At 55.6% G+C, this 16786-nt stretch overlaps 1 protein-coding gene across 4 annotated transcripts; it reads right to left on the reverse strand.

The window, feature by feature from the left end:
- Positions 1–623: 623 nt before the first annotated feature.
- Positions 624–16562, reverse strand: Znf653 (zinc finger protein 653). 4 transcript variants are annotated; one of them, XM_047530610.1, is made up of 10 exons: positions 16248–16344; positions 12639–12775; positions 12477–12520; positions 10412–10627; positions 3843–4454; positions 3528–3708; positions 3319–3430; positions 2257–2371; positions 1276–1375; positions 624–1040 (listed from the first exon to the last, which is right to left on the reverse strand). In XM_047530610.1, the coding sequence occupies exons 2-10, from the start codon at positions 12725–12727 to the stop codon at positions 863–865; spliced, it is 1647 nt and encodes a 548-aa protein (XP_047386566.1). In that variant the 5' UTR covers positions 12728–12775; positions 16248–16344; the 3' UTR covers positions 624–862. The 4 variants fall into 4 exon arrangements, with proteins under 4 accessions (XP_047386566.1, XP_047386565.1, XP_047386564.1 ...); XM_047530609.1 differs by having other exon boundaries at positions 10412–10642; XM_047530608.1 differs by lacking the exon at positions 12639–12775 and having other exon boundaries at positions 16248–16562.
- Between the last annotated feature and the right edge of the window lie 224 nt (positions 16563–16786).

Below are 16786 nucleotides of genomic sequence, written 5' to 3' on the forward strand. Positions count from 1 at the left end.
ATGCCTCATTCCCCATTGCTCCAGGAGGTGGTTTCAGCAAGGTCCTCACGGAAATGGAGCCAAGGCAAGCACCCAATTGCAGGCCAACTCCCTTTTCCCCATGGCTACCTTCTCTAGGAACATGCCCAGCTAGTTCTTCCCTTGAGCTTTGCATTGGCGGTTCCTTCGGCTTGACATTTGTCTCTCCTAGCTTTTTTCCCGGCGATGGATCCTGTCATTTCTGGTCTATGTGGGAATACCACCTTCTCAGGGAGGCCCTCCCTGACCACTGACCTAAATGGCACGCTTGGAAACCAACACATCACTCCATTTTCTGCACGGCGATTGTCACTAGCTGTACATGTTTCATTTGGGGAGTTTACTAAACATGATCCCAGCTCCTCCCAAGGGTGGATGGGAAATGAGTGTTCCATGAGACGTTAGGAGGCACCAGGATTCTGAGTCCTGGGAAATGCCCGATGACTTCCCAGGTCCCCCAGGCCAAGGGACCAAGTAGGAGCGGAGTCACAGGAAAGGGTCTTGTAGAGTGTGCAGGGACATCTCCCTAACCCGGCCTTACTCAGGACTGGACCAGATAGGTTGGAGACCCAGGGGCCCTCAATCATTCAGGCCTAGGGGAAGTTTAATCTTGCTCTGCTCTCTAGACACTGTTCAGCAGCACAGCCCCAGGCACCAGTTCTAGATTTGGGGCGGGGCGGGTGGGGACCTGCCCAGGGGGTCCAGCCCTTGGTGGGGGCGGGAGGTGGAGGCGCCTCCTTCCGGCCTGCGGTCCAGGCGGCTCCCGCGGCTGTCCAGGCCCAGGCAGCCCAGGGCGTGATGTCCAAGTGGACGAATAAATAGGGGCAGTCAGTGGTTGAGTATGTCAGGTAGGCTTGTGGTCCGGGTGGCTTTTGAGCGTGTGGAACTTGACGCTGTCTAGCTTCTCGAAGCGCTTCCCGCAGCGCTCGCAAGTAAAGTTGTACTGTACCTCAGCCGTGTGCTTCTTCATGTGCCAGTTGAGCGAGGCGCGCTGCCTGCACTGATAGCCGCAGATCTCGCACCTGCCAAAAAGTAGCCAGCGGGCAATACCCGCAGCAGGGTCAAAGGGCGGGACCTGGGGAGCGGGGAGCCAGACCTGGGGTCGGGGGCGCGCAGAACCGGCTACAGAAAGGGGACGTGCAGTTGGGGGGTGGTAGCACAGTTTGCATGGAGGGAAAGCGGGTGGGTGTAGCCCGCGGATGCCACGAGCTTGGCTCCCCAGCCTCCCAGACCCTTTACGGACGGCCTGTCACTCACTGCAGGGGCGTTTCGCCAGTGTGTGTGCGCCGATGGACCTCCAGGTGGTTCTTTCTCTTGAAGGACTTGCCACAGGTCTCACAGGTGAACTCACGGACACCTGGGGGCGGCAGAGATGCGACTGAGACTGCCACTGGGAAGGGGACGGTGGCTCTGATGCCCAAGGCGAAAGCACAAGCCAGTCTCCCAGTGCTGACCCACCCAACCCCACATCTTCCTAGGGCTCCTGTCAACTATAATAATGACAACAAATAATATGAAGTGGCAGCTCCTCACCCAGTCACACGCCCAAGCAGAGATGGCGTTCAAACTTGGATCCCTGAGGGGCACAGGATGCAAAATGCCAAGATGGGTCTGAATTTGTCACCAGTGTTTGGGCAATTTCACATAAAACCCCAAAGTTGTGGTTTCTCAAAATATTGGGAGCTCTGAACCTCAGGGCTGTGCCCTCCAGCTTCCCAAGCCAGCCAGAAGTCTCCCATCTATGCCTGGGGGCAAACCCAGTCCAGGCCCGACTCTGCCCAACTCTCTTCCCTCTGCCCAACTCTCTTCCCTCCTGTGGTCTGGGTGGCCCCACTAGCTCCCACCTGACCTGGGGTACTGCCATAGGAGGTGTTTACTACTTCTGAAATATTTGCTTTTATTTTTTTAAGCAACTTTTTTTCTGGGGCGGGCAGTGAATGTTTTAAAAAACTAATGTGGTATGGCAGGACTTCTGAGTGCTCATCAGAAGGTGGTTTGCTCCTAAGGCCTGCATGAATCTTTCAAGGGTCTAGGCAGGAGACACAAGTCCTGCCTAGCCCCCCTGATCTGTAGCAGGTGTCACCATGTTCCAACTTACTGAGCACATGGAGGCTCCAAGAGGGGTAATCCTGTGTCTGAGGCACCAGTGCTGTGGTTTAACCTTGGCTGCTCCAGCCCTGGTTCCCAGGTCCCTGCCCGTATCCCCAGTTGGTTCTGCCAGCTGGCCCAGGGCCTGACCTGAATGGATGATCATGTGCCGCCGCAGGTGGTTGGATAAATAGAACTTCTTGCCACAGCCAGGGTGAGGGCACACTTTGGTCTTCCCTTTCCGGTGCACGAGGTTGACATGGTTCTGGGGGCAAGAGGGGCAGGAATGGGTGCTGGGCCCACCTGAGGGGCTCCTGAGAATGCGGGAGGTAAGAGGGCTGATGGGGAGTAGGCAGGGGTCAGCTTAGGCAGGGAGGAAGGAAGAGGGTCCTCTTGCCCAGCTTCAAGACCCCTGGGGGTACAAATGGGATCAAAGAGCAGGTTTACCGAGCACCTGCTGTGCGCCAGGCTCTGGACTGGAATATCTGTTAGCCCTGGGAAGGGCCTGGGGACCATTAGCTCAGTTAGACGCGGAAACTGCGGCTGAGCAGCTGGACCAATGTTTCAGAGGTGAGGAGTAGCAGGACTGGGGTGGATTCCATGGTGTCGTGGTGCTATGCTGCCCCTTGGGCACTAAAGTCATTCATTCCTTTGTTCTTTCATTCTTTTAACTCACTAGAATGGTCTTGAACACAGTAGGTGCTCAATTCGTGCTTAATGAGAACACAGCTTGGCAAATTCAAAGGCCTACTAATTCTGCCTTCTGTGCCAGGTGTGGGATATGACAAAACCCCATCTCTGCCGTCAGGGCTCCCTGTAGTCTTCCAGGGGCAAACTAAAAGTCCAACCTCCTGGTGGCACAGTGATTGGAGTCCTCCAGGCCTGAGTGGCCCTGGGTACTGGGGTGGGCTTGCTGAAGGAGAGCTGAGGGGCAGGAAGCACACGGAGCTACGAGCATGGCCAGGGACAAGACAGAAGGAGTTCAGGAGGTCTGGAGAGGAGGAGTGTGGGAGCTGCTGGCTCAGGAGCAGCAGTCATGCCTGGTCTCTGTAGGAGGCGAGATGTCTGGCAGGGATTTGTTAGGAGCTCCTGAGGCCAGCTGGGGTGAAATGAGCTCATGGAGACAATCGCGTGAACCTCTCTACCCAGACCAGCACACAGGCAGCCAGACACGGGAGCAGCCCACCAGCATGCCCTGGGTGGTGGTCTCACCTGGAAGCTGCCGAGAGCCACGTAGACCTGGCTGCAGCCCTCGTACGGACAGTGGAACATCTCAAGCAGGCCGTCAGCATCCATCACCCGGGACCGCTTGCTCCGCCGCCGCCTGGAGGGGAAAGGGGCCCCTGGTGTCAGAATGCCAAGCCCAGGGGGGCTGTGGGCCACTCCTTGCCCTGTGCCCACCCACCCGACTCAGCACCCACTTCTCAGGCTCCTTGGGGATCTCGTAGATGATGGCTGACATGTCGCTGCCGTCCAGCTCCTCCCCAGCTGCTTCTGCCTCAGGCTCTGCACTCTCGGGCACCGTTGCCACCAGCTCTGCCAGCTCTGTGGCCACAGGCTCCTCTTTCTCCTCCTTTTTGAGTATGTACAGATCCTCCTTCTCTACGGGGGTGGACACAGGGCGGTGTCCATGGGGGACTGAGGCTGTCTAGAAGCCCTCTTCCAGGGCCGCTCCTTCCCCTCCCCCTCCAGGTCCCACCCGACCCCTGCCAGAGGCCATAGTGGGCCCCCCAGACCTTTCTTGGTCTCGACGCCGGCTATGGAGGTGGTGTCCATGGTGCTGGGCTGGCTGCCCTCGGGTTCTGTCTGGGTGTAGGCTGCCACACCCTCCATCATGGCGCAGGGCACCTCCTCGCCCAGGCCACTGCTTGGGGCGCTGCTGCCTGCAGCCACGTTGAGGTGGATGCCCTCGGCTGTGAGTGTGTTGTATCCAGGGCCCGCGATGATGATCACCTGGGAGCCGGGCACCATGCCTGGCACAGGGCAACTGGCTACCACCTCGCCCAGTGCCTCCTGGGGCACGTTCTCAAAGAGGGCGCCGGGGCCAGCACCCACTTGCACAGGTACTGGCACGCACACCACTGTCTCCAGGGCTTCAGACCCACTTCCTGCAGGGTTGGGGCACAGCGGGGTACCCTGCTCCGCCAGGCTTTCCACGTGGTGGACGTCGAAGGGGATGTGCACACCTTCCTGAGTGATAAGCCCACTGCTGCCCACTGGGCTGGCGGGGGTGACTGCTGCCGCAGCTGCTGAAGCCTTGGCTGGCTGGCTCTCTGGGGGTTCCTCAGAGTCGGAGCCCGAGCCAGAGCTGGGGGAGTCAGAGCTGCCAGCCACCTGGCCATTGCCCGCTGTGATGAGAGAAGAAAGGAGGCAGTTACAGTGGTGGCAGCAGCAGCGGCAGCTAGTATTTGTTGAAGGGCCACCAAGGGCAGGGCACTGTGACCCTCTCATCACCAAAAACAGGGGTCATTTACCACTCGCCACCATTCCTGGCTGCACCAAGGCACCTGACTCAACTGACGGCCCAGCTTCTCTGACTCGCTGTCCCCCCTGGAGCTCCAGCCCCCACCCTTGTTTTCTGGGCCCACCCTGGCAGCTCGTTCCTCGTCCCTTTGGCTCTTTCAGCTCTTGAAGGCCCAAGTCAGGCTGCACCTCAGCCCTCAACTCACCCCCAGGTCTCACCAGGCTGATGGTATTAAACCCCACTTCCAATGCCAGCTGCAAGTCCTGGGCCACTCTGTATGTCTGACCAACCAGCTGTATATCAGGGGATCCCGTGACCTCCTCCTTAGGTTCAATAATTTGCTAATGACTCAGCGAACTCAGAAAAGTGCTCTACTTATCACTACAAACTTCTTATAAAAGACACAACTCTACCATAGCCAACGAGAAGAGACTCATGGGGGAGGGGCACGGAGCTCTGCGCCCTGTCTGAGGACACCCCTCTGAGCTCCGTGATGCATGCATCAAGCTGAGAGCTCTAGAAAACTCGCTCTTCAAGGGTTTTTAATGACCTGACCTCCAGCCCCTGGAGGTTGGGGAGTGGGGCTGAAGAGTTCCCACTTCTGATCCTATGTTTGGTCTTTTTGGTAACCCCAACCAGAAGACATCTGGGATCCCACCTTGAGTCACTTCACTAACATAGATTTTGGGGTGTTCCAAAGGGGCTCCTTGTGAATAACAAAAACCACTATCACTCAGGAAATTCAAAGGGTTTTAGAAGCTCTGTTAAAAGGGCTGGGGGGACAGCTCAGTGGTAGAGCACTTGCCTAGCATGCCAGAGGCCCCAGGTTCCATCATAGTGCTGAAAAGAAAAGAAAAGAACCAGGGAACCAAACACATTTATCCCTCTGCATCAGTGGAGGATTAGTTCCAGGACACCTCCGTAGATATCAAAATATCAAAACTGGAGGATTCTTAAGTCTTTCACATAAAATGGCACAATATTTGCATAGGACCTATGCACATCCTCCCATAGTCTTCAAATCATCTTTAGATGATGTGCAATACCTAACATGATGTAAATGATCCCTGGCTGGTTGAACCCATGAATGAGTACCCTCTGATACAGAGGGCAACAGTAAATATTTTTATATCACAGCCACGCAGGGCCTGATGGTTCCACATACACACAGGAAGCCTGGTCCTCCCTGTTGGATCCCGGAATCTCAACTCACAGCTTCCCATGGGCGTCTCAGGCAGCGCAGACGCAGCTCAGCAACACTGGATTCTTCTTCACTGAATTTTGCCTCCAAAAGAGCCTGTACTGCTCATGTGTCCCTGTCTCAAAGGTTGATATCTCTGTCCTTCCTAATACTCGGCCAAAGTCCTGGGGCTAACCTTGACTTCTTACACCCACTTCCAATCTGTCAGCAAAACCTGTTGGCACTGTACCCAAAATTCATCCATCCACAGCCCAAATGCTTCTCCTCCCTCCTCTGCAAATGCTGGTCATGGCTCCATCATCTCTGTGACAGGACCTGAGTAGTCCCTTCTCCTTGGTTCCTTGGTTCCAGAAAACCCACTCATCACTTCTTGTGGATAAGGAAGCTGTTCCCAAACTCAGCTCTTCCTAGCACCTGGGTGGACTACATCTCCCAGCATCCTTTGCAGCAGGTAGATGTAGCCTAATGGCTTGTTCCATGATCAGCCAGCCCAATGGCTGTCCTGGTCAACCAGCCAGGACCCAGGAGGAGGCTAAAGACACAAGATGGGAAGAACCTGGGTCCCCACGTGCTGGGCATGGTGGCACATGCCTGTAATCCCAGTGACTCAAAAGACTGAGGCAGGAGGATCTCAAGTTTGAGGCCAGCCTCAGAAACTTAGTAAGGTTGAAAGCAACATAAAGAGACTGAGTATGTGGCTCAGTGGTTAAGCATCCCTGAGTACAATTCCTGGTATCAAAAAAAAAAAAAAAAAAAAAGAATCTGTCCCCATGTGGAATGCAGAGCCCATGGGTTGGGGGCAGTGGACTTTGTGTGAGGGAACCAATGTGTGCCTGTTTCAGCAGCTGGCATTTTTCAGTCAATATCCTGAACCACTTGATGTAGCAGTCAAAGCCCTTACTATGGCTACACACTTCGCACTATCACTCCTTACCCCATGGCCTCCTCTCCAGATGCCTCCCTCAAGTCCCTCAGAGATACTAGCCAAGTTTCTGCCTCAGGGCCTTTGTCATTCCTTCTGCCTGAACTCTCCATCAGACCCTCCATCCAATGATGTTTCAGGGAGGCTCCCTGGACCATCTTGTCTCAAAGAGCCCCTTTTTGCTCCTTTCTTTTTCCCCAAAACACCTACCATCTTCCCGTGTATTCAATATTGTATTTGCTTATCTTGTTTATGGTCTGCTACCCCTCTGGAATGTAAACACCTCAGAGAAGGAGGTCCCTGGGCAGGGCACATATGGATCAAAGAACGACTTTTAGACCAGCATTGTGATGAAGGCCAAGGGGCCAACATCTTAGCCAGGCAGACAACATCCCCACACAGGGAGACTAGAGATGGGAAAAACAAATGACTGCCACCTCAGTTACACCCTCTTTGGTACTAGGGATTTAATCCAGGGGCACTTTACCACTGAGCTACATCCCTAGCCCTTATTTTATTTTTTCATTTTGAGGCAGGGCCTTACTAAGTTGCTGAGGCTGGCTTCAGACTTGCAATTCTCCTGTCTCAGCCTCCCAAGTCACTGGGATTACAGGCGTGTACCACCATGCATGGCACCTCAGCTACAGTCTTGAGACCCAGCTGGGCCATGCTGTTTGGAGACCATGTGCCCTACAGTCCTAGGGTCATGTGGAGAGTAGAGATTTCCCAGGTTGGAGCAGTGCCCGCCTCTAGCTGGGTGAGCACAGCAGCTCATGTAACCTCTCTGGCCTGGAGATCGCTACGGCACCTGCTCTGGGAGAGTATTTTGGGTATTTAATAAGAAAACACATACAGGGTTTGAACAGTACAGGCTCGAAGTGGCACCCTGAGTAGTTTTTGTCTGTTTTGTGCAGCACTGGGATGGAACCCAGGGCTCGGAGCATGTTAGGCAAGTGCTCTGCCACTGAGCTACATGCCCCAGCCCTTTTCATCTTGGGAGCAGGGTGTTGCTAAGTTGCCCAGGCTGGTCTTGAGCTTCAGATCTTCCTGCCTCAGATTCCCAAGATCCTAGGGTGACAGGCCTGTGCCTCTGCACCTGGTCAGAGATGGTGGAAACTTGTAAGAGGTGGGGCCCACAGAAGGTCTTTGTTTCTGGGGACTGCCCGGGAGGGGACTGTGGGATACCAGCACCCTCCTCACTCCCTTTCGCTCCCCGGCCATGAGGTGAAGGATTCTGTTCTGACACACAACCCCTGCCACTGCCATTCAGCACCCCTGCCAGGGTCAGCCTGATGGTGAACAAGACTCTCAAGCTGTGAGCCGCAATGACTCTTTCCTCTTCGTGAGCACATCCCCTCACGTGTCTGTGACAGTGCTGGAGAGCCAACACGTGGGCATTGAGACACCCAACCTGAACCCAGGCCACTCCTGATGGCCCAGGCCTGACGCAAGCTGGATAGAGGGGACAGCTTCTCCTGCTAAAGTGATTTCTTACTGTCCTCAAATCTGCAGCACCCTCTGAAGGAGGGGGTAGTCACCAAGAAAGTTGGGGGCAGAGCCAGGACATGTGTCTGGTACACCTAACTCTGGAGTCCAGTTGTTAAGTCCAACACTGAACCTCTCTCCAGGTAATAAAAACACGAGTGACAGAAATGGCCACACACCCCTGACTTCCCACAGCCCCGGCAGGAGGTCTGCTGACTGACGCATGGGTGGCAGGGACACGAGGAGAGCAGGTAGGGAGTGCTGCTGGGGGAACGGGGCTGGGGTAGGGACACCAGTCCTTCCCCTGGCAGCCGTGGCTGATGGACCACAGTGCTCATTCCTATGAGCCCAGCTCTGGCAGTGACAACAGGTTTGGGGCAGGAGGGGCTCCTTGGAACCACCCCATCCCAGCCTGACCCATCTGCAGATGGGCCAGTCACGTTACTCCTGGGCCTGGGATCCACTGACTGTGAAGCAGGGATGTGACCGGGATGTAGGGAAGACTCAGTGGCGCAGGGCAGGGCCTGGAATGGGGCACAGTGAGGGGGACCAACAGGCAGAGGAGGGCGGGTGCTGGTCACAAGCACAGGACACCTGCCGATGCACAGTGGGATGGCCGTGGGCGTGGGCGCCCACCTGGAACACCTCTCACCCCCGGCTTCCTCCTGGCCAGCTGGGATGCCACCTGCTCTGTGACGCCTGCCAGCACGAGCTCAGCCCTGATGACTGACCCCGCCCTTGGCCCTGGCAGGGTGCCTGGCACTCCTCACAGCCATGCCAAGCCCTGGAGACAGCGGGCAGCCCCCTCACTGCTCCCGGGGTCTCCTCTGCTCCCCACAAGGCCAACTCAGCCTTCCACACTGAGTTCCTCAAGGCCCAGTGTGACCAACGTGGGACAGAAAAAGAGAGCAAGGAGGGGGCAGGGACCAAGAGCTGGGGAGGGAGGTGGAAGGGGCGAAAGGAAGGAGACAGGAGAAAGCCAGAGAGAGGAAAGGGAAAGAAACCCAGCTCAGGAGGGAAAAGGGAAGAGGGAGAGGGGGAGGGGGGAGGGGGAGAGAGGGAGAGAGGGAGAGGGGGAGGGGGGAGAGGGGGAGAGGGGGAAAGAGGGGGAGAGAGAGAGAGGGAGAGAGAGAGAGGGAGGGGGGGAGAGAGAGAGAGGGAGGGGGGGAGAGGGGGGGAGGGGGGGAGAGAGAGAGGGAGGGGGGAGAGGGGGAGGGGGGAGAGAGAGGGAGAGGGGGGAGAGGGGGAAGAGGGGGGAGAGGGAGAGAGAGAGAGGGAGAGAGGGGGAGAGATGGAGAGAGGGGGGGGAGAGGGAGAGAGGGAGAGAGAGGGAGGGGGGAGAGAGAAGGAGAGAGAGAGGGAGAGGGGGGAGAGGGGGGGAGAGGGAGAGAGAGAGAGGGGAGAAAGAGAGAGAGAGAGGGAGGGGGAGAGAGAGAGAGAGGGAGAGAGGGGGGGAGGGAGAGAGGGGGGAGAGAGACAGGGAGAGAGAGGGGGGAGGGAGAGAGAGAGAGAGAGGGAGGGGGGAGAGAGAGGGGAGAGAGAGAGGGGAGAGAGAGAGAGAGGGAGGGGGGAGGAGGGGAGAGGGAGAGAGAGAGAAAGAGGGAGAGAGAGGGGGAGAGAGAGAGAGAGAGGGAGAGAGAGGGAGGGAGGGGGAGAGAGACAGGGAGAGAGAGGGGGGAGGGAGAGAGAGAGAGAGGGAGAGAGGGGGGGAGAGAGAGAGGGAGAGAGGGGGGGAGGGAGAGAGGGGGGAGAGAGACAGGGAGAGAGAGGGTGGGGGAGAGAGGGAGGGAGAGGGGGGGAGGGAGGGAGAGAGAGAGAGAGGGGGGAGAGAGGGGGGAGGGAGAGAGAGAGAAGGGAAAACTTGGCAAGACAGAGGGAAAGAGAAGGAGGTCAGTGACAAACCTGAGAAAGAGTCATAGAAAATAAAAAAGGTGCTAGAGGTCAGGAGGGCAGCACCCACCTTGCCAAGCTGAGCCTGTGCCCAGCACCCTGGCCTCCACAGCAGCAGCCCAGCCATGTAAAGTGGGGACCATCTCTCCTACTCACTCGGGCTCTGCAAGGCCTCAGAGACCACAGATCCGTGAAGGGCTGAGCCAGGCCACTGTCCCTGAAGCCAGTGCCCCTGCAGTTGCTGTTACCTTTGACTCTGGTGTGATGCTGGGTGGCAGCCTAGGAGGGACTGCAGAGCCCCCAGATGCCACAGTCACCTTATGCCCTTGCCCTACAGACTCACCTTTGTCACTTTCAGGGTCCGAGTCACTGAGAGGCTTCAGTGGGGAGTGCAGGTCCTGGAAGTAGCGGTGGCCGGCTTCACACTGCCACACTGCCGTGGTGTACAGGCCAAAGGTGGGGTCCAGCTCGGCAAGGTGCGGCTCGTAGGGGCAGCGGTGCTTGTGGTCCTCATACCAGATCACCACATTCTTCAGGCAGTTCACATTTCGTCGCCGTCCTGCAGACACAGGGCCTGGGATGGGCATGAGCAGCAGTGCTCTGCTGTCCATGGGGACCCTGGGTGCTGTGTCTTCATGGGCTGAAACACCCTCCTGAGCCCTGAACCCAGTTTACAGGGAAGGAAACTGAGGCTCAGAGGCAAGATACCCTAAGATGACAGGGACTGGCCAGGGACTCTCTTCACCAGCTGAGTGAAGCCATGTACACAATGGAGCCTGACACATAATAATTGCTAGCTGCCTGTTATTGTTATAATCATTTTCATCAGTACTTGGACCTACAACCCAGCAGTCCCATGGCCATGGTCTCCCTGGCTCTTGCCTGCACCTCCCCCACGGCCACCAGAGGGCACCGAGGAGCACCTGATCAGTGGGCCCTCTGCTCAGAATCCACCATGGTTCCCACCTCCCTGAGGGTGAGAGCAAATGTCCACCCGCTGACCCACCAGGCCCTGCACCATCTGCTGGGCACATCCCCTCCCTCGGCTCCTCCCACTTGTGCCACTCCCTCAGGGAGCGTGGTTCTGAGTTGTTCCTCAAGTGAGCCTGGCTGCCCTGGCTCAGGGCCTTTGCAGGTGGTGCCCTCCTCTTCCAGAGGCCTGCTTGCTCCCTCTCCCTTCACTCAGTCAGGTTTCTCACCAAATGTGCCCTCCTCTGAGAACCGCCCCACACCCAGGTCACTCAAGTCAACTCACCCCACCCCGCAGAGCTGGGGCTGAACCCCAGGGCTTTGCAAAAGCTAGCTCAGCCAAACTGACTTGTTTCACTTTCTCTCCTGATAGCACCTAGATACCGGCTGTTTGTTTGAAGGTGTCTGGTCTGATTCCCCCACTAGAATGCCAGCTTCTCAAAAGCACAGACATTTATCTGTTTGGTTCTATCAGGTCTCCGCAGGGCCAGGAGTTCTATAGGTGCTCTACAAACATTTGCTGGATCAAAGGATACTGTGAGGGGAGGTCATGTGGGGCCAGAAGGCCTGGGTTCAAATCCCGGCTTTGTCACTTCCTAGCTGGGTGGCTCTGGCCAAATGACTTGACTTCTCTGGGCCAGGGGAGAGTAAGAATTCCACCCAGGTATGACGGCACACACCTGTAATTCCAGTAACTTGGGAGGCTGACATAGGAGGATCACAAGTAGGAAACCAATTTCAGCAATCTGTAAGACCCTCAGCAACTCAGTGAGAGTTTGTCTCAAAAAATAAAAAAGGCTAGGGTTATGGCCTGGTGGTAGAGTGACCCTGGGTTTAATGCCCTGTGTAAAAAAAAAAAAAAAAAAATCTCTGAGGGCTCCCAGGGAAGACGGAGGAAGCAAAGACATCTGCCTTGGTACACAGAGTGTGTCCCAGAGATGAGACCTGCACCTATTGTGATGGTCCTGGACTCTTGGCCACTGGGATGGAGGTGTGACTCTAGGGGCAAGGAGGCGGCCCAGAAGAGATCCCAGGGCCTAGGGATTACACCCAGGGTCTCCAAGTCAGTGGCAATCCCTATCCCTTTAGGATTTCAGGGTCATGATCTCAGCTCAGCCCTACCTCCAGAGAATGGTGACAAGGGGAGAGGCTCACTGCCACTAGGTAGGTTTTTCCTTGGACCTCTGGACTTCACCCTGCTGGATATGACCTGAGACCCACAGTCCCCAGGGTTTGCAGGTCATACTAGGTGGGGCCTGTTCAGACTCCCACCAACTTGTGGCCAGCAGGCAGGAGGGCCGAGCTCCAGGGTCTGTCCCGCCTCCCTCCACTGTGGGCTGGCACAGAACAAGCCTCAGGATTTTAGACAAGCTGTCCCCTCTGCTTGGCCTCTGCTGGTCCGTGTCCCTCTCCTCCCCCCTGGCTACAGCTCCACTTACTTTTTTTCCGCTTTGGCTTTTTGGGGACTTGCTCCCAAGGCTTCCTGCAACAGAGAGAGGCAATGAGGGTAAACACGGGTCAAGCTGAGCCAAGACCTGACAGCTGCTAAGTAATGACAGCAACTCATCTGGCTCCGGGGTAGAATGTGAACTTCCGTTTACCTGCCCCGCTCCAGCGGCCTGTCGGCAGGCGCTTGGCTTGGGCTCTCTCCTCCAGTGACACCTGCCCTTGGAGGGAGGTCTGGTATCATCACTCATTTCACACACAGGGAAACTGAGCCTCAGAGGGGTGAGACCATCTGTCCTGGGACCCACAGTCAGAGAAAGGGAAGAGGATACAGAAAGTGGGTATGGCAGGCAGAATTCCAAGAGAACTCCTGATTCCTGTCTTGAGGAGCACATGCCCTATATGGCAGGCCCTTTACATCTGCAAGTTCTGCATCCTTGGATTCAACCAGGGATGGAAAATATTTGGAAAAAAAAAACAACTGTATAACTGTATCTATACCGAATAGGTAGACTTTAAGCAATACGATATAACTATATACACAACATTTACATTGCATTAGGTATTCTAAGTCATCTAGAGATGATTTAAAGTCTTTGGGAAGACATGTATAGGTTCTCTGCAAATACCACACCATTTTATTTAAGGGACTGGAGCATCTAAGCATTTTGGTATCTTCTAGGGGTCCTGAAAACAATCCCCATGGATACCAAGGAATGACCCTCTAATCTTCTCCTCTTGAGTGGGGCAGGTCTGTGGGTGTGATAGGATGCCTCTCATGGGTAGGTGATTAGAATTAATCAAAAGGGGAAATATGGCGGCTGACTTGATTAGGGGAGGCCTTCAAAGGGACTATGCCCTGCTGCGGTCAGCAGTGGAAAGATGGGGACAAGAGGGGACCCAAGAGTGGCCTCTAAGACTGAGAGTGATCCCAGATGACAGCCAGTAAGACAACAGGGACCTCAGTCCTATAATCACAATGAAATAAATTCTTCCAGCAACATGAGGCAGTTGGAGGGAGATCTTTCCCTAGGATACTTACAGGTGAGGCCACAGCTGGTGGATACCTTTATTTCAGCCTCGTGAGACCCTGAGCAGAGGAGCCAGTGCCTGGCTCCCAGTCCACAGAAAGTTGAAATGATGCATTTGTGTGATTTTAACAACTAAGTTTTGGGGACTTGTTTTGCAGCAACAGGACTCAGAGCTGCTCAGAACCTGTGCTGCCCATGGAGTCCTGGTGGAAGTGTCAGACCCAGCTGGACGACTGCTTCGGACCTTCCCTGCCTGCTCTGCAAGGGCCCCAGGCTGTCCTCCTGCAGACAGCCTGGGTCCAACTGCCTCCTGGCCCTTGTGCTTAGGTTGTAGTCCAACACCCTGACTGTGCTCAAAAACCTTGGGGACCAGAGGAAGGCTGGGGGGCTCCACAGCCTCCTGCACAAGGAGAGCTGCCAGATCTGCTGAGCAGGTTCCTGAGCCATTATGGGTCACCCTACTGTCACCCAGCACCTGGTCTACAGATCAAGGGCCAGTACTTTGCAGCCAGTCTACTTAACTCGCTGGGGGCCTCCGTCTCCCTTCCTGCCACTCCACCTGCCTCCTTGTTCTTCCCCTCTGTATCACGGCAGCAGGCTCCATGGCCTTGGGCCTCACCTGCAGCATACAATCCTAACAGCACCTTCCTCTTGCGGCTGGCTGCTTTCCTGGTCTCAGCCTCAGTGTAAACGTTTGTATGATTCTTTTGATTTTATTTTCCCATTAAGAATTTTAAATGTTGGGCTGGGGGTGTAGCTCAGTGGTAGAGCGTGTGCTTAGAATATATGAGGCTCCCTGGGTTTAACTCCCAGAGCCAAAAAAAAAAAAAAAAAAGTTTTTTTTTTTTCTTCAATGTAAAAACACACAGAAAAGATTAAAGCGTGACCCTCTCTGGACCTGTTGCTAGCATGAACTGTCAACTCTTGGCCAACCTTGTTTTGACTCCACCTGCTCTCACATACACCCCAAACAAGTGCTTCTTTTAGAATATAAGCCAGATCATGTCACTTCTCTGTTCAAATTCCTATGCTTAAGGAGAGCAAAAATTCCTGCCAGGGCTCTCCTCACTGAGAGAAAAGTCTGGAGTCCTCTCATGGCCTGCCAAGGTACTGCATCCAAGGCCACAGCATCTGTCTCTGACTTCTCCTCCACAGGACCTCGGCACTTGCTATTCCCTCTGCTCAACACTCTTCTCTGGGATCTGTGCATGGCTGCTCCTTCACATCTTTACTCAAAGCTATCTTCTCAGAGCAGCCACCCTGAGGCCCTACTTAAACTTCCAACTCAGGGGCCCAGGTGTGTGACTCAGTGGTAAAGCACTTGCCTAGCATGTGTGAGGCCCTCAGTTCAATTCTCAGCACAGAAAAAAATAAAATAACTTCTAACTCACCCTCATGATTCTTCTTTGTCTATTTCACTTGTGGTTTTTCCATACCCCTTTCAATCTCTTACATACTGTGCAATTTACTTCTTATGTTCTTTTTTATGGTACTTGGGATTGAACCCCAAGGTGCTCTACCACTGAGCCACATCCCCATCCCTTTTTACTTTTTATTTTGAGACAGGGTCTAAGTTGCTTAGGGCCTTGCTAAATTGCCAAGGCTGGCCTGGAACTTACAATCCTGCTTCAGCCTTCAAGTCACTGGGATTAAAGGCATGTGCCACTGTGCCCAGCCTTGTTTCTTGTCTGTAGTAGACAAGCCATTGCATAAGCCATTCCCTCTGTCCACTAGAATATCAGCTCCATGAGGCATATATTTTTGTTAGCATTTCAGAACCTGCTCTTGGGCATAAAAACAGTCTTGCCACACTGGGGAGGGGGTGAGTACAATTCAGCAGGATCTGTTTGATTCTTGACTCTCAGGAACATCTCCTAGAGAAACATGCATATGAAAGGATGTGAAAACCAGAGAACACAGATTTCATTGCTTGTGATTAGAAATAAACATTCCTCATCATCATAACAGCTAATACTACTGTTAGGCACTGTTCTCAGTTCTTTGCACATTTGAATTGTCACATCAGCCTATAAAGCAGGAAGGGAAAAATTCCATTCACACCACTCTTTCTCAGGATTGAGATTGTGCAAGTCTCTTCCCTCCATTTCACCACCTATTTCGAGTTTCTCTTCACTTGAGTCTCTCCGGGCTGAACTGCTCCCCAGGAATCAGGAAATGTAGTTGTCCCTGGGTGTGTGGGAGCCTAGGGTTGTGGGGAGGGGGTCATATTTAATGCCATTTGGGACACCAGGACCTCCTGAGGGGAAGAGCAGGGTGTTTCAGGATGTCCAGAAAGTAGGCCGGGGTGTGGGGTTTTGGAGGACGTGACCAGAGATCCCAAGGCCCAGCGGGAACCTGGAGCCCGAGCGAGGCCTCAAGGGGAGGGGCCGCTCCTCTAGGGATTGGGTAGTTAGACCGCCTGGAGGTGGGGCCAATCTTAGGATTGGGCAGCTAGAGCCCGAGCGGGCGGAACCAAGCGCTCAGTAGGCGGTGGAGAGGCAGGGCGCATCTTGGGATTGGGCAGTAGGAGACACGGGGGGCGGAGCCGCGAACCTAGCTGATCGCCGCACCCGCAGTCGGAGACCCAGACCAGCAGCTTGGCCCCTGGGTGGAGCTCACAGGTGCCGGGGGCGGGGCCTCGAGCCGGAGCAGGCGGGGCCAAACTCCGCGGGGCATGGGGGCGCCGCCTCCCTCGCTCGCTTCCTCCCCCTCCCTCCGGCCGGGCCCCCTCACCCGTGGCGGCCGCTACGCTGGCCGCGCTCCAGTGAGATGAGGTAGGCGGCGAGCTTGGCGTCGCTCCAGCCGCTGCGGCGCCGCAGGTCCACCCAGGGCCCGTGCGCCTCGCCCAGGTACACGCGCCGCACGTCGTACTTCTTCCGGGACTCCAGCCGCCGCCGGGCTCGGTCCGACTCCGTAAGCCGCGGTCGGCCCCGTGCCTTGCGGCCCGCCGCTCCCTCCTCGGCCGCCGCCTCCCCGCCTGCGCCCGCCTCAGCCTCCGCCTCCGCCTCGGGCTCCGGCGCCCGCTCCGCCATCCCCCCCACCCTAGTTACCAGCCTCCCCCGTTGTTAGGAGCCCGACCGGAAGTGGCGCACATCTTCCGCGCCACCGGGAAATTTCTCGCGGACCCTCACTGCCCAGCAGCAGGAAAAGGAGACCAAGAGCCAAATATGCGCATGCGCTCCCTCTACCCGCCTTTTTCGTTACTTTCAAATTTCCCTTATAGGGCATGAGGTTCACGGCCAGCCCCAGGATACAACAGTGGAGCCTGTAGG

The sequence above is a fragment of the Sciurus carolinensis genome, chromosome 17, assembly GCF_902686445.1.
Source record: "Sciurus carolinensis chromosome 17, mSciCar1.2, whole genome shotgun sequence".
Lineage (NCBI taxonomy): Eukaryota > Metazoa > Chordata > Mammalia > Rodentia > Sciuridae > Sciurus > Sciurus carolinensis.

Bases quoted from the DNA above. Each gene is read 5' to 3' on its own strand.
- Znf653 (XM_047530607.1), bottom strand. From the start codon at position 16,546: ATGGCGGAGCGGGCGCCGGAGCCCGAGGCGGAGGCGGAGGCTGAGGCG. The intron at 10,643-12,476 runs GTAAGTGGAGCT...TGCCCATCCCAG, and splicing joins AAAGCCAAAGCGGAAAAAAA to GCCCTGTGTCTGCAGGACGG. The intron at 3,431-3,527 runs GTGGGTGCTGAG...TTTCCCCTCCAG, and splicing joins ATCCCCAAGGAGCCTGAGAA to GCGGCGGCGGAGCAAGCGGT.